Source organism: Melanerpes formicivorus, unplaced genomic scaffold (genome assembly GCF_026170545.1).
Source record: "Melanerpes formicivorus ecotype bairdi unplaced genomic scaffold, bMelFor1.0.p_v2 SCAF_3, whole genome shotgun sequence".
In the NCBI taxonomy this organism is placed as follows: Eukaryota; Metazoa; Chordata; class Aves; order Piciformes; family Picidae; genus Melanerpes; species Melanerpes formicivorus.
In genome coordinates, this window is record NW_027142355.1 from 28,349,807 (window position 1) to 28,377,338 (window position 27,532).

The 27,532-nt window shown below is 38.4% G+C and overlaps 1 protein-coding gene across 2 annotated transcripts; it reads right to left on the reverse strand.

Annotated features, from left to right (window-relative positions):
* CAPZA2 (capping actin protein of muscle Z-line subunit alpha 2) lies at positions 1-27,133 on the reverse strand. 2 transcript variants are annotated; one of them, XM_068169851.1, is made up of 10 exons: positions 27,026-27,133; positions 15,169-15,232; positions 13,169-13,220; positions 12,407-12,470; positions 11,705-11,911; positions 10,541-10,620; positions 8,937-9,015; positions 4,971-5,042; positions 2,346-2,408; positions 1-1,007 (listed from the first exon to the last, which is right to left on the reverse strand). In XM_068169851.1, the coding sequence occupies exons 1-10, from the start codon at positions 27,062-27,064 to the stop codon at positions 867-869; spliced, it is 861 nt and encodes a 286-aa protein (XP_068025952.1). In that variant the 5' UTR covers positions 27,065-27,133; the 3' UTR covers positions 1-866. The 2 variants fall into 2 exon arrangements, with proteins under 2 accessions (XP_068025952.1, XP_068025944.1); XM_068169843.1 differs by lacking the exon at positions 27,026-27,133 and having other exon boundaries at positions 15,169-15,274.
* Between the last annotated feature and the right edge of the window lie 399 nt (positions 27,134-27,532).

Genomic DNA, 27,532 nt, shown 5'->3' on the forward strand with positions numbered 1-27,532 from the left:
TAAATAGAAAATTTGCATTTTAATGTCACATTGAATTTTAGTACATTTCAATCCAAGAAAAAAAAAATAAACTGACAGACACAGTAATGAGTACAGGATTATATATTACAATATGCCTTGTTATAATACATTTGTGGCTTTATGATAAAAAAAACAAACAAACCTCAAGGGCAGATGGAGTTTGAGCTCATTTAAGTAACTGTCAGGAACAGAGCATTAAATGCATTTCTGAAGTAAGTATTTTTATTTAATTTCAAAATCTTGAAACAGCATTAGCCCGGGGCCTTCCCTTTAAAATGGTTTTCTCCTTGTTAACACAGAGCCAGCTAAATAAGTATTCTCAAAGTTTTAAACAAAACAGAAGATGCTTTTCCCAATTTTGCCAATAATGAAAGGACAGATGATTTAAAAAACAGCACCTATGGCTAACTCCATGTCAACACTGACCTAGAACTGCACACTACTGATTTCCACAAGGAATCAGGCAAATTCCGGTAGCGGTCCATTTTGCATGAAAGCACGAGGAAGGGCTATCATATGCAAAAATATTTTTGAAACTGTCCTTAACATGTGATCAAAAACTAAAGGCATGGTCTCTTCATTATTAAAAAAAAAAAAAGAAAGGTACAAGAGAAACTCTAAAGAAGATATTCAGCTATACTGAAGTTACAACCCTCTGAGAAGAAAGAAAGAAAAGGGAAAAATATCAATTTGCTAAGCTTTGTGCTCTAACCAAACTACTTACAGTGATTTTCAATGGCAAAAGCCCATGCTGACTGGGTGATTTGACAGTTCCAAATACTTTTTGTAATAATTCTTATTTGTATACAAGGACACTAAAATGATCCAGTCATGCAACGTTCACTTTAAGCATTCTGCATCTCTTTTCCAATCTTATAGCTAAGGATCTTGTTCCAGTCAATCTTGGTGCGGGTAACTGGCAATTGTCGACGTAAGGCCTTGAAAGTAGTGTCTGACATAGTCTGATAATTCTCACTGATAGCAGTCTGTTAAAGACAAAGTCATACAAAACAAAGACACATGAAGAACTGAACTAGGATGTTACATAAAAAGTTACTGAGTAGTCTGTTACCTTTTCAAATAGCTCAATAAAAATTTAGAATAACCTTTATTTTAGAGTAAACCAAACCAGGTTGGAAGAGACCTTCATCAAGATCATCGCGTCCAACCCATCAACCAATCCAACCCACCCAAACAGCTAACCCATGGCACCAAGCACCCCATCAAGTCTCCTCCTGAACACTGACGGCGACTCCACCACCTCCCTGGGCAGCCCATTCCAATGGGCAATCACTCTTTCTGTATAGAACTTCCTCCTGACCTCCAGCCTGAACCTCCCCTGGCGCAGCCTGAGACTGTGTCCTCTTGTTCTGGTACTGGCTGCCTGGGAGAAGAGACCATCATCCGCCCGTCTACAACCTCCCTTCAGGTAGTTGTAGAGAGTGATAAGGTCACCCCTGAGTATCCTCTTCTCCAGGCTGAGCAACCCCAGCTCCCTCAGTCTTTCCTCATAGGGCTTGTGTTCCAAACCCCTCACCACAAATATGCTAAATTGTGATATATTTGTATGAAGGGAAGGTGTTAAATTGAAACTATGTGAAGATAATTAATCAAACAGATGAAATAAACCTGGCCATAGCCAAAGCGTTTCAGCAAACCACAGTGTGGTTAGTCAGCAGCATGAACAAAGTGTTGATTTGAGTTAGCTTATACATCATTATTTCAGACACTCCACTGTTTCCTCTTGTGGGGATGGCAGTTAGGCCACAATATTGCATCAACTTCAGTATGATGCATATGATACTTAGTAAATTTGTATGAAAGACCTCTTTGATAAACTGACAGAACACTGTCTGAAATTTTCATTTAGTTCTTGAACATAAGGTATGTGAATCCACTTTTGCTGAGGACATTAAGCAGTTATGCTTTTCTAACTTTTAAAATGACCAACTGAAATGGATCATGCTTATAGTCCATATTTAGAAAAGCTGTCTAACAAAGTAGCCTCTGAACAGAACCTGTACAAAAAAAAAATCCACTTAAGGAATGAGTTAATGCTGAGATTGAAACAGCTGATATTTGATCACACTAAAGACTTCTCTGCTCTCAAAAACCAAATTTTGTAATGTAATGTTAAGTAGGTGGGTGCAATCACCAGAAGGTATGGAAATGGAGGATACTACTAATAGCAGCACAACATATATTTATATTTGTATGAAACTGCATTCTCTTAATATCAAAAGCTTGCTAATTACACCCAGCTTTGGTTGGGAATACGGTAACGTTATGCATGTGGATAAGGTGGTTGTTTGTTTCCAACGTACCTGATACTCATTTTCTGCAGCCTCTACGATTTTTATAAATTCCTTTGCTGTCTGGGCTTCATTCTAGAAAAAAAAATAACATCTGAATTAAGTTGGATGTATAGCATGATTTAATGACCATTTAGATAATGTTTTTTCCTGTACTTATGAGCGATGTCAGGTAGACTCCATGAGAACACATGGTCATTTAGTGCCTAAATCAAAACTGAACAAAGCAGCCATCCAAATGGCATATGTTACATTATGATTATATTTGTATTGCACTATTATGTTAAAAAAATAGAAATGGTCAAAAGCAACAAGCATAAAGATCATCATGGAGCTCATAAAAATATTTTGATTAAAAATTGTTTGCTACACTTAAGAGACATATGGAACAGGACAGTATTTGGGAACATGGGAATGCAGACACAAGTCTCTAAAAACATGCAAAGTTGGGATACTAGCATTATCAATGTCAAACTTCCAGTTCAAATTCAGGAAAACTTAAAGAACATCAGCTAACACAGAAGTACGCAGAACATAAACAAAAAAACTCAAACAAATTTGTTCATCTCTAAACAGACTAAGCTGAGGCAAACACTTTATAAACCTGGACTTCTAAAACAGCCCCAAGTACATCTTGCAAAAATGATGTCTTGCAAATGCAGACCACATAACAACATCCAAATCTCATGCCTGATAAACAGTTTCTTGGCTTTGATCTGCATCCTTAAGTATGCAACTGTGTATTTCTTTTAAAAATAAACCCCAACAAATTGGCTAAAGTGCTTGAAAGAAGTCTGAAGAAGAATGTGAGGGTTCATGAATTTTGAAACTTCCAACTTGGTGTTGGAGACATTCCTAAGGGTGCTTTTGCAGTAGCTCTTAAAAGTACCAAGTGCCCTTGCCCCATGTGATCCCTTCCTTGTTCCTACGAAGGCAAAGAACAGATGGCAGCTTCAACTACGTGTTCAAACTGAAACTGCATCTAGCAGCAGCAAAAGCACTCCTGGACACCACAAAGAAATGAAGGAGAAAGTGAACACCAAGTAGAACCAATAAAAGGGGTCTGACTTTTCCATGAACTGAGGCAATTACTCCAAAGGCTCTGCTAATAAAAGGAAAAATTAAGGGGTATGAAGTCTTAATTAGCTCAGAGAGTAATTAGGGATAAGGAAGTAACCTCCAGCAAAACTTGCTTAACTCTACCAATGAGAGAACTCTCCAGTCATTTGTATCAGTTGTGTCCACTGATGGTACAAAACAGCTTCTCTACTGAACAACTAAAAAGGGAAGTTGTTTGGACTCCTTTTAATCCACCTACCATTCCTTCTTTGTGAAATAAAACCTTCTATAACCTCTGCCCCTTAGAAATCCCAAAGGCAAAGCTAAAAATTGGTAAGCAGCAGGTTTACTTCAAGCAGAAGGTAGGAAAATTATGTAGATGTTTTTCTACTCACTAGTCTTCTGCCGCTTTATTCAATTTCAGAACAGGATAATGTTTATTTCCAATGGCAAGTGAAGCAAAAGCTATTGAAAGGAGAACTTCTTTCACATGATCTTTCCTGAAGCAACTCTCAGTTGAATTAAAGACTAAACATCGCTTTGCTTAGGGGGTGAAAAGCAAATTTCCATCTGCAGCTCCAGAAGTGTTATCAGATGGCACCACACTCCCCCTCCTGTATGATGCTATTGCAACTGGAAACCCAACAAGCCTTTCTTTATATGAGCAATGTTTTTCAATGATGAATTCAGCTTTTGAGCCAAATTGTTCACTACAAATCATTATCATTAAAATACTTCTACAATTTCCCTTTGCTAGTTTAACCTCACTGGCTTAAGTTTTGTTAAAGAATACGCCAACAGAAAATCTTACTGTTTATAAACACAGTCTGCAGTAGGCAAAAGCAGCATTGTTTCAAAAGCAGGAGTTCATGTTGCAACATTACCAACTCTTTATAGGGATACATCTGGTACTATTTCCAAACAATTTTTATTTCTACCTCTGCTCCTCATTACTGTAACAATCCATTTGGAAATAAGTTTGAAAAAATGATGACTTAAAGTGTGTTATGCTTCTCAAGCTGAAGCATCTCTGAAAGGGCTTTTTGTACAGACAAGCAAGAGGCTGATGGCACCAGTTACAGATAGCGAAGAAATGAAGGGCAAATACCAATTATTACTTCTTAACTGGTGCCATTTGTTTATTATTTCCAGCATACTGGTCTTCACCCAGTGAGCAACAGAGACAGTCTCCTGGAGATTGTACTACTTAAGTGGGTTATTATAACTTATATTAAACAAAAAAATACTGTATAGGTCCCTTTGCAGGCCAAAGTTTAAACACAACAGAAGTGCAGGAAGACTGATTAAACTAATTGAAGCTTTATAATAAAAGGTAATTTAGTTTATATAAGCCACATACAAGCATATATTAAAAAGATAAATTATAAAGCAGTAACTACATGTCAGGTGAAAATGGTAAATATTACCTATAAAATATTTATAAATTAGAACACTAATTCCCATCCATGCAGAAGAACAAACTGGCCAACAAACTTCGGAGGGTTTTTTTTAAGCTTGCTTCTTGTTTTAAATTAAGTCATTTCAATATACACATTATGGTCTTTGAAGCTCACTTACAGACACTGTTAGAGAATCCTGTATGTCTTTATGGCTCACCAGCTGAACGTTACCATCTTCATAATAGTGAACCTGCAGAAAAATCAAAGAACCTCACATTAAATGTTGTAGAGCAACAACATACAGGAAAATCGAAGTCCTGCAGTATTTCTAATAACAACAAACCTAAACGAATCAAAATGTTGCAGAACAACCTAACAGATTGGAAAACCAAAATGCTGTAGAAGTGAAATACTGTTCATGAGGAATAGCAGAGAAACTATTCTGAAAATATTTTTGTGTTGATGTGCCTTAAGTAGTACTTCACACAAAGAAGTTCAGGTTCTGATTAGCATCACGATGAAGACAACATACTATTTGTGAAACCTTACTAGAAACTCTTGAAATGGTGCAACTGTATTTGAGAATAGTTTTGGCAAGGCTTCAGGACACCAAGAAGTTGTTTTTCTGCTTCACTCAAACAGCAGGGACAGTGCAACATCAAGCTTCCCTTTACTAGGTATGCCTGTTCTTCATACTTTCCTCTATTGGATGTGGCTCATAACAAAAGCTGCTATTTATCCAGACAAAGGAGCTTTTTTGGGACAAAGTTTGCCAAGGTTAGACAGCAGAGCAGAATGAAATCTATTTACTCTTGAAATACTGTATCTAGAGAACAACTTCCTTGATTATTTTGCAGGAGGAGGAAACCAATAAAACTCTACTGAAACTAATTTTAGTGTTTTTAAATTCCATTGAGAAGGATCTGAAAAAAAAAAATCAGTTTCTAATGCAACTGCTGGAAAACTGAAAAAAATAGGAAGCGTATGAAAAGTTAGAATAGAAGTTACATATAATCATTCTGATTAAGTATCATAATACAGAAGTGTTATGCAGCTCATGGACATTTAAAAAGGCATCTTTAAAGATTTTTTTATAGAAGTCAACATAGTAAACACAGCTGATGTTATGAAAAACTGAAACATTTGTGTCTCACCCTGTTAGGCAAGGTAACATTTTAATTTGGAGATTAATGCACAATACTGTAGTTTCATATACATTATGGTCATGTGTGCAAGAGACCTTCAATTTAATGAACTTCTGTAGAGAAAATAGGACACAAATACAGCTATAGTATCTAAGCAAAAAAAAAGATAAATGGTTTTCTCTATGAGAGAAACATTACTTCCCATGATTCTTCTTACATTATTATTTTGCTTATTGTCCAATACTTGTTTGATTTGAAAAGAAGTTTATTAAAAAGCATTTCTGGGCTCTTAAAAGATAGGTGAGAATTGCTCACTCAGTGCAAAACTTTGACATGTCCCAATATAACAGCAGAACTGAGAGTAATATCAATCTTCCTCTTTTCTGTCACAATCTACTACAGAGGACCAAAACCTCCCCTGTGCTCTGAGGCCAACATCAGCACAAACATCTTATCTGTCTCACTGAGCCATATTCTTGGCAAACACTCAGGCCTAAAAACTCAACACAAATGAAGAGTGAAATCTAATTCTGGGATGGGTTACCTTACACAAAATACACAAAGTAACTGTTCTGTACTATACCTCACTGCTGACATCCTTACAGAATGCTAGGTCTGGGCTCAGAAGACTACAAGAAGGATGATATTTTATGAACAGAACCTCTTGAAAAGATTAACTAAAGAGGGATGAGAATAACAAATTATTTAAGAGATAAAATTAGTCACCAGTACACTTATCAGTTGTTTTCCATGCACAATTGGAGCACATAAGGCACAACACGGATTTAGTTTTAGTAAAAGGTAAAAAAAAGTAATAAAAGGTAAAAAACCGACCAAACAAAAACACAGTAAAAAAAAACCTTGCTGTTTTCCTCTTACATATAATTAAAAGACAATGGAAGAGATTAAGACAGTTGAGAATCTCCTACACTAGAATTTATTAATGCTTAAAAAAAGGGAAGAAAGTGTAGATGTGACCTTAAAAATACTGAAGATAGCTGAAGACAGAAGATGATGCTGGAATTTACCCCAACTTAATCATAATAATCTATCATAACAACCATAATAATCTTACAGAAATAGGCTGTATTGCTGTCAAAGATTCTGCAAATAACACTGAGACTTCAGCATTCTGAAATCTCACTTATGTGAGTTCATATTCTAGATTATTTTGCTCCCAAATACATTGAAGAAATTGTGCACAATTTCTAAAAATATGAAACTGAGTTCAAAATTCCTTGGTGAAACCAGTTCCTATATGAGAAAAAGATGTTAAGACTGCATCACTCCGCAGAACACAGGCTTTAATCAAATAGTGACTTCATTAATTACGTGAAATAGTGATAAAAGGCAAAATCAGCTGGTGTCCAACTCAAGATGCTAATTAAAAGCTGACTAAACTCCCTATTCAGGCTATTTTTCTAGGCTACTTGGCCAACCCTTCCTAGAATTAGGTAGACTGCCTGTTCTGGAGTATCTCTTAAGACACTTAGCCAGAGGTGCATTCCAATGGGGAAAATGCTTGCTTTTCTGCAAGCTGGATTGAAGTGAGTTTGTTTAGATTTGCCTGGAGTCTTGGGATGCTAGAAGTTACTTAGGAACACAAATGCTTTAATCTGTCAACATAATGTCCAAATGTTGACTATCATTCCAGCTGTTAGAGAATTTGCCCTAGAATGGAAAATCAGATTCAGTCCCCCACACTCGCGTGGATCTGAACACAGTTACCGCATCCTAAAATAATTATGGCTAGCAAAACAATTCATTGCATCTGCCTTCTGAAGTCAACTCACTGAGCAGTAAGGAAGTGCAAAACTCATAGAAGTGCAAAAAGAGCAGGAAATGGGAACTTGATTCCTCATCTTGTAAACATATAATAAAATACTATGCTGAAAGCCAGACTGCACTAAGTTTCTAGCCCCTGATCACAGAATTGTTTTTAAAAACTCAGAAGTGTGTACCCAATCCAGGAAGTGAAAGTCCCCCTGTCTACCACATGATACCCAGGCTTCCTCTCATCTCAAGATTTCTGCATTCCTGCTGAGACTCCTTTCCGAGTGCCCTATAGCCAACAGGAAGATTCAAAAATTTCAGATGGCGGAATGAATAGAATAAAATAGAATAGAATAAAGCAGGTTGGAAGAGACCTTCAAGATCATCGCGTCCAACCTATCATCCAACACCACCTAATCAACTAACCCATGCAACCAAGCACCCTGTCAAGTCTCCTCCTGAACACCTCCAGCGATGGTGATTCCACCACCTCCCCGGGCAGCCCATTCCAATGGGCAATCACTCTCTCTGTGTAAAACTTCCTCCTGACCTCCAGCCTGAACCTCCCCTGGTGCAGCCTGAGACTGTGTCCTCTTGTTCTGGTGCTGGCTGCCTGGAAGAAGAGACCAACCTCTGCCTGTCTACAACCCCCCCTCAGGTAGTTGTAGAGAGCAATAAGGTCACCCCTGAGTCTCCTCTTCTCCAGGCTAAGGAGCCCCAGCTCCCTCAGCCTCTCCTCATAGGGCTTGTGTTCCAAGCCCCTCACCAACTTTGTTGCCCTTCTCTGGACATGCTCCAGCAAGTCAACATCCTTGAAACTAAATTTTCCCTCCTTCTGAACAATAGGAGGGTAACATGAAAAAATCCTACTATTATCAACTAAAAAAACCAAAATCTGTTTCAGAAAGGGCCTACCCTCACAAAAGGCTTGTGCCACTGCCAATTCAAGAAACAGGAAACCTAAAACCTCAGTAAGGCACAGGTAAAGGTATATGCTTAGCTGAGATGAATACACCTTCTGTAGTCTTCTGCATTAAACACGTATTTTGTGTTTGTAAGCATTAGGTAAATACGCAGTTAAGTCACTAACGCTGAACTGCATGGGCATCTCTGCTTTGCTTATTTGGTCTCCAAATTCTCTTAGAATACTTAATACATTGACCCAAGTCTCCCTTGATAACAACTGGAGACTTTACTGATCAGGCCACAGTTTGAGATAAGCATACCTGAATTTTCAAGATGCCAGCCACTTGAGTGGTTGAAGGGGTAATTGTAAACTTCCATTCTGACCTCCAACGGCCATTCCTTAAAAAAAGTAAAACACAAATCAGATGTCACCACATTGGTTAAATTAAAACAACCCAACACACAAGTGGTAGTCAAAGAAAAACAGAGAATGAAGTATGATGTACAACTACACATGCACAAAATTTTTCCTGAAAGATTTGGCCTCATACTGTATCAATAAGAGAACAAGCTCCCAAAATACTTAACCTCAGCTCTAGGTGTAGACCAAGAATATTTATCGGTAAGGACCTTGTAACAGGAAGAACTTAATTTATGAAAATACCTAAAACCTCTAAGCTTCCTTCCTTCCTTAGGTGTATATATAGACAATATTTTTGGGTTTCTGGGACCCAGATGACTTGCCAAAGTCACACTGCACACACTTCAAGCTGTGAAACTTGAGTGGAAAGCACATTAAAGTAGCAATAATTTCCACTATGCTGAACTGTTACTAGGCCTTGCAGCTTCTCTAGCATTTCTGTTCCTGGACAACTATTTCCTCCCAGCTTTCTTCTACAAATGCAGTATCTTTGCCAACTTGCTTAAAAAGGGAGTTTCAAACAGCCGGAAAACAGATCAGGAAGACAATAGTTTCACCTGACTTCTTTCCTATAGACTAATGAGGTTAGTGGATTAGAAGGTTAATATATTAGAGCTCCATTAAGAATGCACTGCACCTGTCTTGATTCCTCCTTTGTTTTACATAAGGAAACAAAGCTGATACTATGAGTTCCGACCCTACTAATGTTAGATATAGCTCCAGTACATTCAACAAAGAGATGAAGACTTTGAAATTAACAGCCACTAACAGATCCATGTTGATGCATTGTAGATATTAACAGATTCCTGCACTGCCATTCAGTACCCATAGGATTACTTATTATAATTTCAAGCAGATGCAAAATAGCAAACTGAGTAACAATGAAATATACTTCTTCAGACAACTGCAAGTATTAGCTATTTTTAGAAGATACTTTCTTAACCCAGTTCCAATACTGTGATATTTGTCTCAACTCTGGCCAGTTTCCTGCAAAGAGATATCCAAGTTCACTCCAGACTGTGGAAGATGTCTTTCAAGCAAGTACAGAAAAAACAAAACAAAGCCACAGTTCAGAAGAGGTCCTTTCATCCTTTATCTACCTCACCTAATAATTCATAATTAAATTAGTCTTTGGTGACATTCTTTCTCTAAGGCATGCCAACTAGAAGGATCTGTTCGCATCAGTCACAAAGAAAGCAGCACAAGCGTAAGCAACTGCAGCAGGGAAGACAGGCATGAGTATATTGGTACCAGTGTGGTGAATTTAAAGTGCATAAGGCATTTTACAAAGTTCACCAAGTTCTATAAAGGAGATGTGTATGTGCAGTTTGCCATTTTACTTGCCACAAAGGAACATTTTGGCAGAAAAACTTGAGGTGGGGTAGAAGGAGAAGAGTCACATGCAACCTCCTTCTCTGAACTAAGCATTGTCAGTTGAATGGTACTAGTGCAGTTATTCAGTTTGCTGTATTTTACTGTATTTGCATCCATGCAGAAACTTACCAAAAATTTTTTGCTTGGAACTGATGGCTCTCTATGCATGCAATAATGGTCTGCTGTCCATCAATTGTTTTACCGTACACCTTAATTAGAAATGAAACAACACAAAACCAGGTTTCAGATAGTGTCTTCCTCAAACTGTTTAAAGGAATCCAGTAATATTATCATTACATAAACAGTACATTTTAATTTTATAGCCATTATGGTTCTTATGCAGTATTCAATACAAGAAACATTCAACTGAACATTACAATACAGAAAAGATTAAGATTAGAAAATTTGAAGTTAGAGCACCTCAACTGAAATTTTATATGCTATGAACTCATTTTTAAGCCTATAGCAGTGACTACTGTGACAGTATGTATGACCAGCTGGGTTTCAGGTACAAATAAATGATAGTTTTGGCATTTACAGACTAGCAAAAAGTGATTAAAAGGGTGAGTTTGGTCCTTTGTTCTGCTTTATCCCTAAAATCAAATACTACTAAAAATTACCTCAATGAACATACAACCTGGTTTGCTTTAAAAAATCTGGAACTCATCTGACTGCCTGGGAATCCACTCCAACTCAATTTCTTTCCTAGTTACATTTTCCATCAGGTTAAGCACAGGACAGTAATCGTATCAGTTTGCTGAATTTTAGTCACAGGGCTCCTATCAGAAAATGAGGGCTATTTTTGTCTAGACTGAGAGGTTTTACTTTAAGAAGTTGTTTAGGCCTGCTGATTCTAGTGGTAAAAGTCTAGCACTTCAATATAGAAGAGACATGATGGAGAGAAAAGAGTTTGATTTACTGACAGTTTTGTCAGTAAACCAAGACAAGACAGGTATTTTTCTTTTCATTTTTAAGTACCTAGCAAGGTAGCCACAATCAACACAATCAGCCAAGAGCAGCCTACAGAAGATCTTAATGGTTGAAGAAATTGAAATAAAAGTTCCTCAGAACTGAGAGGTAAGTGTTCATTATGATCTGCAGCAACCACCTACTAGTAATCCAATAGCTAAAATAATAAACTTCTGAAGCTTTCCTTCATTTCTCTGTATGAACCCTTTTGACAAGACTAAATTCTTTACAGTCAAAACTGCTTATTTTCCTGCTTTACAAAGTTACTTTTTTTGCAAGGCTTCTATCCATAGCGGTACAGTAGTTATATAACTCAGAACTTACTGTGCAGACACCATTTGGGTAGTGTTCTTTCACATATGCTTTCATTGCTGTTTCAACTGAATTTCTCCAAGATTCTATGGCATTTTCAACTTCATGGGGTCTAGCATCAGTAGCCTCCTTTCTTAAGTGATCAAATTTAAATGAGATCTTGTTCTTGGGATCCAAAAATTTTCCATTTCCCAAATCACCGTGTTCTGTTATCAAAACCTGCATAATAAAACTCTAGTTAATAACATTTACTACTGAACAGAGAGGAAGAAAAATATACCATGCCAAATCTAATTACATCCTACACTTAACTGGAGCTTACTCATATCCAAAGACTCACATTTTAAACAAAATATGCAGATGGCAAGAAAGGATAAGGCTAACATGACACACTGATTAAAAAAAATAAATCCCACATCTTACCCTCTTTACTGCAGCACACAATGCAATGTGGGAATTCATGCTTTCCAATACAAAGATAGAGGAAATTGTTTTTACAGCTTTAAATCAGCTCAGAGAGAATTTAAGCCAACGACACAGACTGAAATGGCTCTTTAGGTGCTCTAAATGATTAAGTTACAGAATTGGAGGCCAATCATCTGTATTTTGGCAGGGAAGATGCATTTCTTTTCATTTTCTTGCTAATGTATGCTCTGATAACAGAAAATCTTTAAGGGTTTAAGTAACATTGCAAGTACATCATTGTATTCATACCTGTTCATCATAACCGTCAATTTTTACTGGAGTAAACTGGTCCAAGTTGTACTGTGCAAATGCACTGCAAGAGAAAAACAGAACAAAACAACACCAAAAGCTTGTATCAAACACAATCTTTTCCCTTTGTAGCTCTAAGATATTTAAATAATAGGTAACAATTTGAGCAATGACGCATCAAAAAGCGGTATCAATGCTTCATTATTCAGCATGCCCAAATCCTTGGAATCACCTTGGTTAATTCAGTGCTCGCATTACAGATTCCAGTCATCATTACATAATGATTCATGCTCAAAAGCCATCTGATATAGACAAACACATAAGCTTTGCACTAACTCAGAGAAACAGGAGGAGCAGATAAAGTTTGAATTGCAAAGCAATCCAATCTACTAAAACAGACATCTCCATTCTTACAGATGAAACAAAACTTGGCATAAAATACAGTAGTCATAGTGTTTTAATATAAAAGTAGGGTCTAAGGAAGCCTTATTTCACAATGTTCAGCACCTATAACATAACCAAGAAAACAGAATACCAAAAGGTGGAGACTAGTTCCAAAATCCAGGTCACCCCTTTCCAAAGACAATTGCTCTAATCACATCTTTGCCAAGAATTTAATGTTGATCAAAGATGCACAACACACACAATGATGTTTTACTATCAAGCACATATCTTTTTTAAACAAATCACTTACTGACAGTGAAAGGTGTACAGAAAACATTTTGCTTTTATGCAACAGAGTATGTGGCATCTGGTACTTACTGGGCTGCTCCTTCCCTGAGAAGATTGTCATTATTAAGCAGCAACCGAACATCTAAAAGGAGACATTTACAACATAAAAGTACTGTTAACTCATTAACTTGTTCTAGTCACCTAACAAATGTCAACACACTGCACCCCATACAGATTACTAGGTAGGAAGTTTATTCCTTCATATTCCATTATTTTGGCTGAACAAAATGAGGCAAGTAGTACAGAAATGGATCCCTGCCAACACAATCTGATAAGCAAATATAAGCCATATTCTACAGGCTGTGTGACAGCTCCAGGCATCTGTCAAACTAGTTCTTAAGAGAAGCTCTGAATTAGAATAGCACAGGATTCAAACAAGTTCACTGTTAAGATGTAAACTACCAAATCCCTCACACATTATATATAGTAGAGGTTACTGTATTTTGACAACACTGATATGGTATGTGTTATATTTTATTTTTCAAAGCCTTGCTATTTTTGCTCTCTTTCTTTAATGACACTTAGTAGTCAGAACACAATATACCACAATACCACTTCTACCATCATACAATGAATACAGAATAAAGTCAATACTCTCCACAAAGTGACTTTGTGTTTACTGTGCAGTAACTTGTTATTTATGTACTGAACTTATCAGCTTCATTTTTACTAGGACTATCAGCTTTATTTTTACTATTTTAATAGTAATTTTATGCACAGATCATTGACTGATCAGTAGTCTCACTAAAACACTTTAAACTCTTCTAAAAATTTCCAAAGTATCATGCAAGTGAAAAAAAAAAATTCCAGAATACATTTGAAGTATTTTTCTTCAAAAACCCGAACCAAAATGACAAACAAAACACTTCATCCTACATCAAAACACCACTGCCCACCCTCCCTTCTTAAAAAAAAAATAAAACCAACAAACCCACCACAAACTCAAAAATCACCACACCAAACCCAAGAAGCAAAACCATAATTTACAGACTTGGAATTTAAAGTTTCCTCTCTAAGAAATCAGCCTGAATCTCACTGAACACTGGTTACACATTTATGGCCAAGTTTTGTTATGTGTTTTCAAACATATTGTACTCTGTTATTGAGCAAGTAGTTTCAACTACAAAACAGCTTATCAATAAAGCTTACAGAAATACTGCTATAAGAAATTGCATTAACTTTCAGGGAGCTGGGTTAAATGAGCAACTCATCAACAGTTCATTTCACAAATAGAGTATGAGCTGAGTTTAAATAATGATTTGCTCACAGTTTAAGTGAAAAACAAGATGATTCTAAAAACACTACTGTCTTTGACAAATTTAACCTCTCTCAGCCTGACACTGACTAGAAGTATACTCACTCAACTTGCTTCTTAAATAGCATCAGAAACTTCTGTAAGATACAGCTAAAAAACATACACTTTCTTATATATGCATGCCCACGTATCGTGATTCAAGACAAACACAGCAATTTTGGAAGAAAAATCTCAGGTAAAATTCAGGCAACAATGGTTGAAAGCAGCTAATTTGCAGTTTCCTTTCACTCTACCAATAGTCAGTAAAATTAAGTGTGCCCAGAATTTAAGGTTTAATAATGTTTGGAGAAGATTAATATTCTTTTAGCAACTATCATGAAGTAGTAGTCCTTTGCATATTCAAGATTCTTCTTTTAAAAACCAGACCATTTTAATTTCAGCTAGTTCAGTTTCTGTTGAAAAATATAACTGTCTATCACAAGATTGAAAAAGGAGAGTACATGGCTCTTCTAAATGAAAACCCTAACAACTGTTAATCAATGACTGAAAAAAACAGAAAGAAATCTTATTCCTGCATCACAAAGTGGTACTTCCCTCCTTTTGCATTTAAACTCCAAGCTGTCCTGTGACTGGAAAGCTTATTATGCCAAACTACAAAGCAGTTCTTACATCAAGCGAGCTGCTAAAAGCAAAACAAAATTCATGAGAGTAATCAGCAACACCATTTTGGAAACACATGCCTTAAATAAAAGGACAGAGCAGATGGATAACTCACCATTGAACACCTCATTGAATTCCCCAGGAGGAGCATGAATTATGAATTTCGCTGCTATACGCACCTTAAATACAAAAACAATTGTGACTGAATATCTTACATTCATTTCTATCCAAAACAATGATGCATTGTATAGTTTAATATCCAAACATGAAACTACACAACTCCCACTGTTTTATATATTGTTCACATTATTTAAACTACTTTGGTAAAAAAAAAAAATCAGAATGTAAAGTTCAACCTTTTCAAACACAGTAGAGACTATAAGTGATGGAAGGAGAACAATGGAGTGACTTGTGTTCTGTATTACTGGCAACAAGGAAAGACAAGATCAATATTTTATTCACAATCTATCTAAATTTTTAGTCCATGGATACATGGGAATTAACACACATTCCAAGACAGTCAAACACTGTGATGAAGATACATTTGATCTTCAAAGTCTCTCCTTTAATTTTACTACACATCCAATGGTTTTAAACTTTCCGAAAGGCCCACAGCTAGGCAGTAATCAATAGAATCATAGAATGGTCTGGGTTGGAAGGGACCTCCAAGGGCCATCTATTCCAATTCCCCTGCAGTGAGCAAGGACATCCTTCATTACATTAGGTTGCCAAGAGCCCTGTCGAGCCTGACACCGAATATGCATCTCCAAGGATGGAGCCACAGCAACCTGTTCCAGTGTTCCACTACCCTTATGTTAAATGCCTCCTAATGTCCAACCTAAATCTACTCTTCTCTAATTTAAAACCAATAAATTGCATAAAGTTAAAAAAAACTTTGCAGAGACACTAAAGTAATGTCACTGCATCTACCTGTAAGGCCTCTCTCAGTAGCATGGTATCAGCAGACAGAAAAGGACACCTGGAGAATTTAATTCAAGTCCTCAAGCATTTGGCTTCAGCCACAACTTCTTGCACATAAAATACAGCACAAGTCAATACTACCACTAAAAGTACACACACCTGCCTGTGCTTTCTCCCTCCTGCTTAGACAAGCACTTGGACAACTGCACAGTGAGCAAAATTTGAAACTTTAATTTTCCTTTTCCCCTGACATATTCCCTGAACTGATTTGCTACACAGCTGCAGTAAGCTGCGCTTACGAAAAGAACATCAACATGTTTGGGTTTTGTTTTGTTTGCTTTGGTTTTCTTGTTTGCTGAATGGGTTAACAACTGGCTAGATGGCTGGGCCCGGAGAGTGGTGGTGAATGGTGCCACTTCCAGTTGGCAGCCAGTCACTAGTGGTGTTCCCTCAGGGATCAGTGTTGGGCCTAATCCTGTTTAATATCTTTATTGATGATCTGGATGAGGGGATTGAGTCCACCATTATTAAGTTTGCAGATGACACCAAGCTGGGAGCAGATGTCGATCCGTTAGAGAGTAGGAGGACTCTGCAGAGGGACCTTGACAAGCTGGATAGATGGGCAGAGTCCAACAGCATGAGATTTAGCAAGTCTGAGTGCCAGGTTCTACACTTTGGCGACAACACCCCATGCAATGCTACAAGCTGGGGACAGAGCAGCTAGAGAGCAGCCAGAGAGCAACCAGGCAGAGAGGGACCTGGGGGTACTGGTCAACAGCCAGCTGAACATGAGCCAGCAGCAGGCCCAGGTGGCCAAGAAGGCCAATGGTATCCTGACCTGTATCAGAAATAGTGTGGCTTAGAGGACCAGGGAAGTCATTCTGCCCCTGTACTCAGCACTGGTTAGGCCACACCTTGAGTACTATGTCCAGTTCTGGGCCCCTCAGTTCAAGAAAGATATTAAGATGCTTGAACATGTCCAAAGAAGAGCAACAAAGCTGGTGAGGGGTCTGGAGCACAAGCCCTATGAGGCATTTAAAGCTCTCTTGATATGATGTCACCATTCCAAATACATGATACTACCAGAACCATAGCTGCCATTTCCAACACCTTCAGTTAAGCTTCTCTGGAAGCTTCCTGTTTGAAATGCAGCCTATGCCCAAGTTTCAGACAGTGGTCTCTGGGAGAAGTGGTTCAAGCTTAAGAGTGTCCTGAGAGATTGCATAGCTGCCTCACTGCAGGTGTTCAAGCATCAATGAATTCTCCCCATCAAGTAGCCCTAGCAACTTACTGCTAACAGCATACCACCACTCAGTGGTGAAACCCATTTAAAACGATCCACTTTTCTTCAACAGTAAAACCAACTTATCTGTAGAGATGACTATCTGAAAACACATTTCCTCAACTCGTACTACAAGAACCTCATATTGAAGAATTAAATCCTGTAGTCTCGCTTGGGAAGTAAGAAGCACTTACGGCTTCTTTATTGCCTCTGAGTTTTTCCAGAAATAAATTCTCTAAAGGAGGCTTCTGTTTCCCAAAGCCAAAATGATATTGAAGGATAAATGAATACTCTTTTTATGAGCTTCAATGAGATGAAGATGTCCCCCTTTTGTCAGTAAAAAGTCACTGGCTCAACTATCATGTGAAGAAGGGTAATTCAAATAAAGGGATAGTCCATATAAAATATGGTGTTTATGGGCTTTCTTAAAAATAGCAAGAGACATTTGTAAATACAAAGCAACAAGCAAAAAACTCAAACGCAGCACAGTCCAGTTGAGATAGGATTTTATTTTTGCTGAAACCTGTTTAAGAAAACACATCAATCATGTGCATTAGTTGAAACCAATGCTGGTTATTCAATACATTGAGACTTTTAAAAGTCAAAACACAACATAGTATTTTAAAAATCTAAATGACTTCACATGTAGTACAAGAACTTTATATATGTATCATCAAGCAACATAAGAATAGGTTACAGTTGGGTATTCCTTCAGAAGACACATAGCCAAGACAGAGAGAACACCTGAAGTTTCTGCAGTCACTACTCTAGTTGCTCCCAAAACACCACCGAAAGTTTAAGACAGTGTTCTATCGATTTGGCTTCCAAAATATGACTTACACACACAGTTTCCAGTTAAATGTCTGCAGAGCAGCTTGCAAGAGACTATGAACTTCAGAGTTCACTAACATGGAATATCTGATCATTAATAGTCCACAAAACCCAGGTCTTAGAAACAGCTTTTACCACAAGCCTATGTAAAGAGTTGCACATTTACTGAAGCAAACTAGCATGTTTCTGTGAAATGTGACTTCATGCAGATTTGAGCATTAATTCCCCATTGCAGGAGTTCTCTTTGTCTAATTTTCAGATATACACAAGTCACACTCTTGCTTGAATGTTAGTCTTGTATCAGTATGTAAGAGAACGTGAAATACACTTTCTCAAGTGAGGCCAAATGCTACCCATCATATCAGTTACAAGCTTTTTCATTTTATAAACTATTTCAATTAAGGTAAAACTACAGACTGAGAAGTTTAGTGAAAGTGAAAAGGATGAAGTTGTACTGGATGAGCATGGACATTGGGTCTAATAAAGCCAGATTCTTCATTCTACTAGAGATTAAACCAATTAGTCTATCAACAAATGCCAACACTAGGTTACTACAGTATTTGCAGCTTTCAGATTACATAAGCACCAAGGTAGCAATGTACAGAATGCTGCCTTGTTTTCATACTTCTGCCTTTATTTCGCAGAATCACAAAATGCATGGAGTTGGAATTTCTCTCAAGGTGTGACACCAAATAGATATATTGAGAAATTCCATTACTCTACCTTTCCCAGTCTGAGACATTTTAAAAGTAGTTATATGCAGAGACTTCAAATGCCCCCAAACTACTCTTCCTGTCCCTTGCACATTGTAACAGTCCAACCTTCCCTGATGCATGTGCCTATATATGGTCATGAATGTGTGCTTGCAAAGTGCAGGGACTCCCACAATGCCATGCCACTGTCAGCTCCACTAAGATGTGCTCGTTTCTTATAATCAGCTAGGGGATCCCTAACAGTAATATGGACATTAAAACTTAAGCTAGCTTTTCTTCCCCTCTCCTCTTCCCCCTTTTCAATTTTACTGAAATACTGCTGTACTTGCCAGGAACCCTAACAGTGCACTCCTTCAGTCAACAACCATGCTGCATATGAAAAACATATGAAAAACATGCTGATAAGAAAGACACTGTGAAACCACATACTTTGCCATTACTCCTTCTTACCCATCACTTATTTCAAGTTCAGTTGTGAACTCCTTGCACCAGGGAGACCTACCCTTCCTCTACATTCCTAACAAGTAGAAGCCAACTGCTCTAAAAATTAAATAGTGATGTGGATTTTAAAACCTTTTTTTAACCTAAAAACTACATGGTAATATGGAGGTGGAGGAACAGAAGACACCCACAATACATCTCCACTCAAAACCAATTTTGCTGCTAATTACAGGAAAAAAACAACCCAAACATAAACCAACCAACCAAACACACAAAAGCAACAGATCTTCTACCAGTTACTTTTACCAGCGATCCTTTAACATCTGCAAACAAAACTCACTTTTTTTACTAATTTGAGACTAGTACAGTTCTCTTGGAGGAGCAAGGCATTGCATATGATGCATGTATATTCTAGCTTCCAGAGAATACCTTTGCTTCCTTCAAAAACAAAACAAAATTCCTACTCACAGGAGCCTATGTTTGGCAAAAAAACCCCAGATACCACATTTGAAAGAAGGGAGTTCTTTGGTTCTGCTCTAGGAACACAGAGCCCAGAGAGCCTGGTTCCCAGAGTCATTCCTTCTGCCATAGTTTTTGTTGGCTCAGGAAACCTTTCTGCAGGCAACCAAGCAAATGGCCTTGTCGTGACCCACTGAGCTGTATTTACAGGTAGCTATAGGGGTTCTCACAATTAGCCTGTAGTTGCTGAAATATTAATAGTTCAACTGATTCAAACGAGATAAGCTCCAATTCTTTCAAGACCCTGTAATTCACACTCACAATAACATGTAAGTCACTCTAGTATCTTGCTTTCACTACCAACTACCCACAGTGATACTGGACAAAAGACTTGTCTAGTTTTACTGAGTTCTGAGTTTGATTCAAACTCATGGTTTGAGTTCAGCATAGTTGGTATTTTTCAATATGCAGCTTTAACTTCTAATGAACAACAAAACTGCTCTGACATCTACCACTCTAAATTAATTTTACATTGATACATGCAGGACATCAAGGAACACAGTCGAAGGTTCAAATGATCATTTGCAAGATGCAATGCCTGATGATATGTCAAATACCAACATAGTTTTTGAGTTTGCAAACCCTTCAATGTCTAAAAAATATAACTATCTTCTCCTTTGGACAGCAGATACTTAGTATTACTGGCTCAGATTACTTATTAATTCTTGGGTTAGATACTTCCCAGGATTTTACACCAGCAATTGCAATGTATCTTTTAAAACAGAACAGGAGCTAGGGGTATTTCCAAAGCAGCACAATCTGACCTAATACTGCGTTGCTGCTGCCACCAAAAAGACTGATTCTCCATGCCACCTCCCAAATAACCCTGTGATCCACATTTACAAGCTCCTTTGTATCACCAGTGCTCATCTATTTACGTGAGCATCCACAGAAGAAATTGATCCAGCTAACAGCTTTAGAAGGTGACAAGAATACAGCAACCAAATAACTTAAAGAGAGCTTTAAATAATTACTGTTTCCTGTTGCTAAAAGTTCAGTGAACAACCCTTTAAATGGTATGACAAGCACCGAGAACATATATATGAGAAAGGGATTATCGCATTGGCAGCAAACTAGCTTCTCAGCATCTCATAAAACCTCTCCCATATCCATGGATATAATTTCAAAGGACATCCCAAAACAATGCAGCATTTCACACAAACATGCAGCAAAGGCAGTAACTTTGAGAAAAAAAAAGAATTAATATAAAAAATTAGTGTTGTAACTGCTTTCCTACCAAACTCAACTGGAAAATGTGTAGTACTCCATTTACTTCTGCTTCGTGAAGAGATGAGGAAGAAAACACTGCAAAAATGTGGTTCTGTGGCACAGGAAAGGAGGGGCACATTCCATGCCTATGGCTTTGACTGAACAGACATTTCCTACATAATAATGCCTGAGGCTGCATTGCATCTGTGGAACATGTGTTTTCCTCAATTATTTTTAATACACAAGTATTTAAGTGTACGTAACAGTACTAGCAGTTAATAGTGATGCAAAAAGTAAATCCTACACAGCATGAGGTATTCTAATTCCATTCCTTCTATATGAAAACTTGGATAATGAGATTTATCTTCACAAAAATAACCATTTTGAAAGATGTCAATTGTTTTTAAGGCCCCTGAGCAGCATATATTATATATATAAAATAAAATTTTCCATCTTAAATCACTTTACATATCACATATGAAGAAGAAAAATCTGAAAAACCTCACCTACAAAAACTGGAAGTGAATACTATATGGTGCTACCTATGAAAAAATACACCGATTCACTAAGTAATGTGGTTAAAATCCCTTATCCTACTTTTTGCTGTCTGCCAAAACTGAAATCATCCAAAGATGGTATTTCATAGCAGAACTGTATGTTGATTACTGTGTTGGTGGGCAATAGTCTTATTTGTTATACCACAAACTATACTCTCTGCTTTCATTACCAGATTTGACAATAATTCATTTTATTACTCTTTATTTTTGGTTCACTTTCTTTCTCTTTTCTACTTAAACTATGTGGTTTCCTGACTAGCAAGCTTATGCGGAAGCTCTGCGAGCACAAAAGCAGCAAGAAGAGGTCCTTTGATGGTCCTGAGGTACCACTGCATTGTAAATACTCCATGAGACGGTAGAAGTCATAACTAAATACCTACCTTCTTCAAACTACTAATAACAGACAACTATATGAACTGCAGTTTTATAAATAATTGATCTTAGAGTAACAGGTTTCCTTTTTATTCATTATCAAGCTTCAGATGATTATTCTTGTCTAAAATGCAATTTTGCATTGCTTAGTAACTTTATACAAATGTGTACAGAGAAATGACAAGTAGTACTGGACGCAGGGTCCAACAATTAAATATTAGAGAAGTTTCTGATGATAGATGTAGTTCGTCATTGCAAGACGTCACCCACAGAGTCTGTGCAGTCTCCATCCTTGGAGACACCCTAAACTCAAAGAGCTAGTAAGGCCCCAACCAACCTGATGGAAGCTGGCCCACTTTGGCCAAACAGCATTCAAGTTACCTTATAAAGTTTCTTCCAGACTGTATGACTCTACAACTAGATTAATTTATTATATGCAGTTGTACATACAGTATATGATCATTTTTCCAACATTGAACACTTCTGTAACTTCTCAGAGATTCATATTTCTGTTTCCTTTAATCTTAAGGGTATTAATGCCTTTATTTTTTTTGGTAATTATTCCTAACTCAAGACCACACACTGTATCTCAGGTTATACATAAAAATCTTAATCTTGGAAGAAGTGCTATATAAGAACTGCACATCAGTCTGAGAAGCACTCCCAGCTTCCTCACTGTCATTAAAGAATTTCCTCAAAATGTTACTGAAGTGTAATAATTGAGCTTAACCTCACCTTTGTAAGAGGAATTCCTTGCTCACAACTTCTTGTACATTTTACTTGTGGAAAAATGTTAACAGCTTGATAATGTAGCAAATTAAGCAGAGAGTATTCTTGAACAGCAATCGAATTATTTCACATTTAAGTGAATTCCTTTTACTGGAACTGGCTAAATAAAGCACTTGCAGTTTCATGCAGAATTTACATATAAACAAGAGCCAGAGAGCTCACAAGGGCCTCTTGCTAGACACCTTAGCAAAGCTGCACTTTAAAATACAAAATAAAAGCATATGCTGATCTAATATTAAGGACATTTACAAAATTTTACCTTAGGCTTACTGCATAAATTACAGTGCAATTATAGTTAGAAAAGGCTATTCAAATCCAGCTTCTAGTCCCACACATTTTGCTTCTAATCATCTATGGTCTCCAAGTCTCATTCAAGGAAATTCTAAAACTCAGAATTTGAGATCCTTCCAAAGTGAGTAATTTAGAGGACAGATTTTTGAAAAGTAAAAAATCTCTGCTAATGCTTCCAAAGACATTTCAGGAAAAAGGTTTGTATCTGCATTAAGGAAACACTTAAACCTGAACTTCCCACACTGGTGGGCTTGTATATGCCAGTGCAACTTGCTGCAAACATACAGCATTGTAAAGACAAAGTTACACACGAGTGAATTCATGCTACTGGCATAGAACTTTCATCTTACAGCACTGACTAAAGAAACAAGTTTTCCTTAAACAGTCTGACAAAAGTACACTGCAGACTTTTGTTGGTGTAAGGCAGCCACTTTCATTACTTGAATTTGTAGGTTTTGACAGCAAATTTAAGTTATGAGTGTACCCAATGCACCAGGAAATACCTAGAAGCAATGCTGACTCGTTTTCACAATACAGGACTACTTCCTCATCAGAAGAAAAGTTTTGCTCTAATTAGAGAAAGCTGACCTACTGTTAAACTCCACCTTCCTGAACAAGTGGAACTACTGAGATATAACCTTACTGAAAGTGGTGCATTTCCTTTTTGTAAAACCATGTTTGACAATTCCTGTATTTATATGCTGGGCATTTTAAGAAATGTAAGAGCTAATTTTGCACTTAAAAAACAATGTATTACCCTTTCCTATGAGGATGCTACCCTTTCCAACTCAGCTATTTAACTTCTGTGCTTTGTAGTGGACAGGTTTCATGTTTAAGAAACACTAAATGTCTACACTAAACACATCTACTTGAGTCACCAAAAATGGACTGAATGCTAATTTCGTAATTATAGCTTTCATATTCACATTATGATGTTCCTTAAAAATATTTTAAATAGGTTTATTAGTTTGACACAGCCACAGGACGGAAAACAATTTCCACAGAAACTGGAATGCAATTTAAATTAAAAAAGTGGTTACTGGAGTTTAACAAAACTGTATCCAATATGCTGGACAAATAGGTTTTGTGTTTAAAACTTAAGTGATGATGCATTTCCCATCAGAAGGGCACAGAAGTGATGACTTTCCGTTGCTATCACTGAAGAGTCCAGGGCTTCAAGCTTTCCACTTCTCACTTCTCATTTTTATTTATAGACTAAGGCAAGTATTTGTCCTTGCACTTACTATCATTACTGAAAGATGAGCAAGTCTTCAAAAATCTCATATTAAAATGTGAAGACTGGGTTCAAAACCAGTTAAGCAATCCTGCATACTGAAATCATGTTCTTTGTCAACTGGCTCTGCTCCTTCCTTGGTTTTAGAGCTTCTTTACCTGGACTCTATGTTTTGCTACTGTTCCAATTCATGCCTTTTCTGCACTGCCAATTTTGCCAAACACTGCAAATTTTTAATCTGAATTACATTACAGCTAAACAGCCATCTTAAAGTGACTGCCAGATAGCAACAGGAAAGTATAGTTGCTACAAACGGATTTACTGCCTTTGCAACACTTAAATCCACTGATTATACATGAAGATAGACATGAATCAAAGATCTTTCTGAACTTACTGAAGCTCTACATTAATTGATCTCCTATTTACTTATGCTTTTACAGCATTATTAGGTTATTTTGTTCCCCTTCTTAAATTTCACCAATTTTAACCAGTGTTCTAAATATGTCTCTATTGATCATCTGTATCAGTGTTCAATACTATCAGTTCCATACCACGGGAGGAAAGTATAATGAAGAGTCATGCAGTTCATTCTCCAAGAAAATGAATGTTTGTCTGTCTGTCTGCCTCTACTAGTACATTTATTTATAGTCCCAACTGGGTGGGTGAGAAGGGTGTGCTTTTCAAATGCTATCCAGCTGACTTCTTTTTTTTAGCTCAGTAAAACCAAATGTTTGAGATAACATTTTTATTGTAAAATGATAGCACAACTTAAATGTTGCAAAATTAAATCTTAAGGCACCACAAGAGCTGTCTGGAGATTTGCCTGCTTTTCCAAGACTTTGTAGTGTTATACATCTTTGCTTTATTACCCAATAAAATATACTGCCAGGCTTGGAAAAATCCATACATACAGGACAATCAATTCTCTATGAGACTTTAAAAGGAATCCATTTAAATTTACAATGGAAGGGTGCAGATTCCATTCACTTACACTAAGGCAGGAAGAGTGTCTCTAGAAGGTCTGCATCCATTTTGGGAGAAAAGAAAACCCAGAATGAATAAATAGAAGAAAGTTCAGAACTTCATCAGTTCCAAAAGCACAGGCAGTACTTCTCAGACCATACAGAGGCAAGATAAAACTGTCATTGTATTGGTTACAATTTGACAGAACAAGAAGCAACAGGCACAGAATGAAACACAGGAAGTGCTGTATGAGCATAAGGAAACATTTTTTTACTGTAAGGGTGACCAAGCACTGACACAGGTTGCCCACAGGGGTTATGGAGTATCCATCCTTGGAGAATTCCAAAAGCTATCTGCACACAGTACTGGGCAGCCTGCTCTAGATGACACTGCTTGAACAGAGGAGTTGGACAAAACGACCTCCAGAGGTCTCTCCCAGCCTTAACCGTTCAGTGATGCCAAGATAACTTGGTCATGCATACATTCTAGGAACAAGGTACTAGATTAGAATTACTTGTATTTTCTGTAACAGGCTAAAAGAATCACAGATTACCACATATACTTCTTGAATACCTTACTACTTGCACCAGCAGATAGGAGGCATTTCAATGTGAATTAAGTAGAGGACACAGTTTTAAAGCCTTTTTGGGAAAAAAATAGTGAGATGTTGGTGCTGTGCACCTCTTAGTGTACCAGTGCATCTCTAGTTCTGACATGTGGTCCTGCTAACCTGGAACGTGCGGAAAACCTGCCTTATTGCAACTAATTAGATATTTTAGGCACCTTTCAACTTCAAAGAAGTTTGAAACAATTTTGAAGTCTCTCACACTTAAGCACTCTATAGCTTCCATAGACATAAAATCTTACGTTTCTAAAGTAAAAAATGAATGATACCATGTATTACATAAAGGCATGAGCTGTGCACCAGCACCATGTACACAAAACACCACACCCTAGCTCTGAAACAGGCAGATGCCATGAAGCTGGGTCCAAAAGAGGAAGACACGGTGCACTGATAACTGAGGTCTTACAAGACATCCTGCTCCTTGTGAGATTTTTCTAGAAAAATGTCTTAAATCTAAGAAGTTTCCAACTGCCCCAAAACGAGATTACACTTACATCTCGTTAACATAGCCCCTCTGCTCCTTGACCTTACACTTCCCCAGTCGCTGCCTCCTAATAGGAACTAAAAAAAGGTTCCTCATCTCCACATTCCCCTCCACTCTTAAATCTCCCGTACTCTATCTTCTCCTGGAGCCTACAGGAGTGAAAGGAGAGGCGACATCCAAGGCCGGCCCTGCTCAGGAGCCAGGGCCACGGAACAGAGAGAGCCCCTCTGTAAAAAGGGCAGAGCCGGTGCTTCGGAGCAGCCAGTTAGCACGGGCAAGGCGCCTCGCAAACGGGAAGTGGAGGTGGAGGAAGGGAAGGGATGAGTCCCTCCGTGTCCTTCCTACCTCTGCCTACCGTCCTCCGTTCACCGTCTTCCCTGCCACACAGCGGGCGGGGGCGGCGGCACGCAGCGGTCGTGTCTGCCGCCCCGGAGGCGGCAGGGAGCCGGCAGGACGGCCACTGCCTCCACCGGACACTGAACCCCGCCCCCCGATGGACCCGTACCGTAGAAGGCGCGGCGAGACATACGCCGGGGCTGGCGCGGCTGCCTGGCCAGCCCTCACCGCTGGCCTCCCGGCCGACCCTCATACCGCCCCCCTGACTGACAGGCCTGTCGCAGGGCGACGATAAAAATACGAACCACAGGGCGAGAGCCGAGCTCGCCCCACGGGCTTCCGGATCAAAAGGCCGGAGTACAAAATTACGGCCCGGCTTGGAGCAACATCCTCACCCACCCCTACCTTCTCCTCGTCAGACAACTGCTCCTCCAGGTCCGCCATCTTCCCGTCCGGCTCCGGCCGCCTCCTCCGTCTCCTCCCTCCCAGGCAGGAAGGGCGGGACCCCCGCGCCACTTGCGCGGCTCGCTGGGGAGGCCGTGTCTCTGCGCACGCGCGGGAGGGGACGCCCGCTTTGGGGCGGTTACCGGAACAAGGCAGCAGGGACGGGGCGGGCAGCGAGGGCTTGTGGGTGGGTAGAGGATGTTTAGTGTCCGTGTGTGCCTTAGGGGTGGTTGTCGCGCATTCTAGGGAGAAGCGGGTACCCAGCCGATAGCAAGGCGTCGCAGCAGAGGGAGTCGGGGCGAGCAAGGTGGTAGGGCCTGCCGCGCCCAACAGAGCATCTTCGAAATGAACACCAGGGGTTGCCATTTCTGTTTTAATAACAAAATTAATCACTTGGGTAAGATCGATGGAGATTTGGTCAGACACAACTAAAATTTGCCAGGTTTCGGGCATGAACTTGGCAGTCTG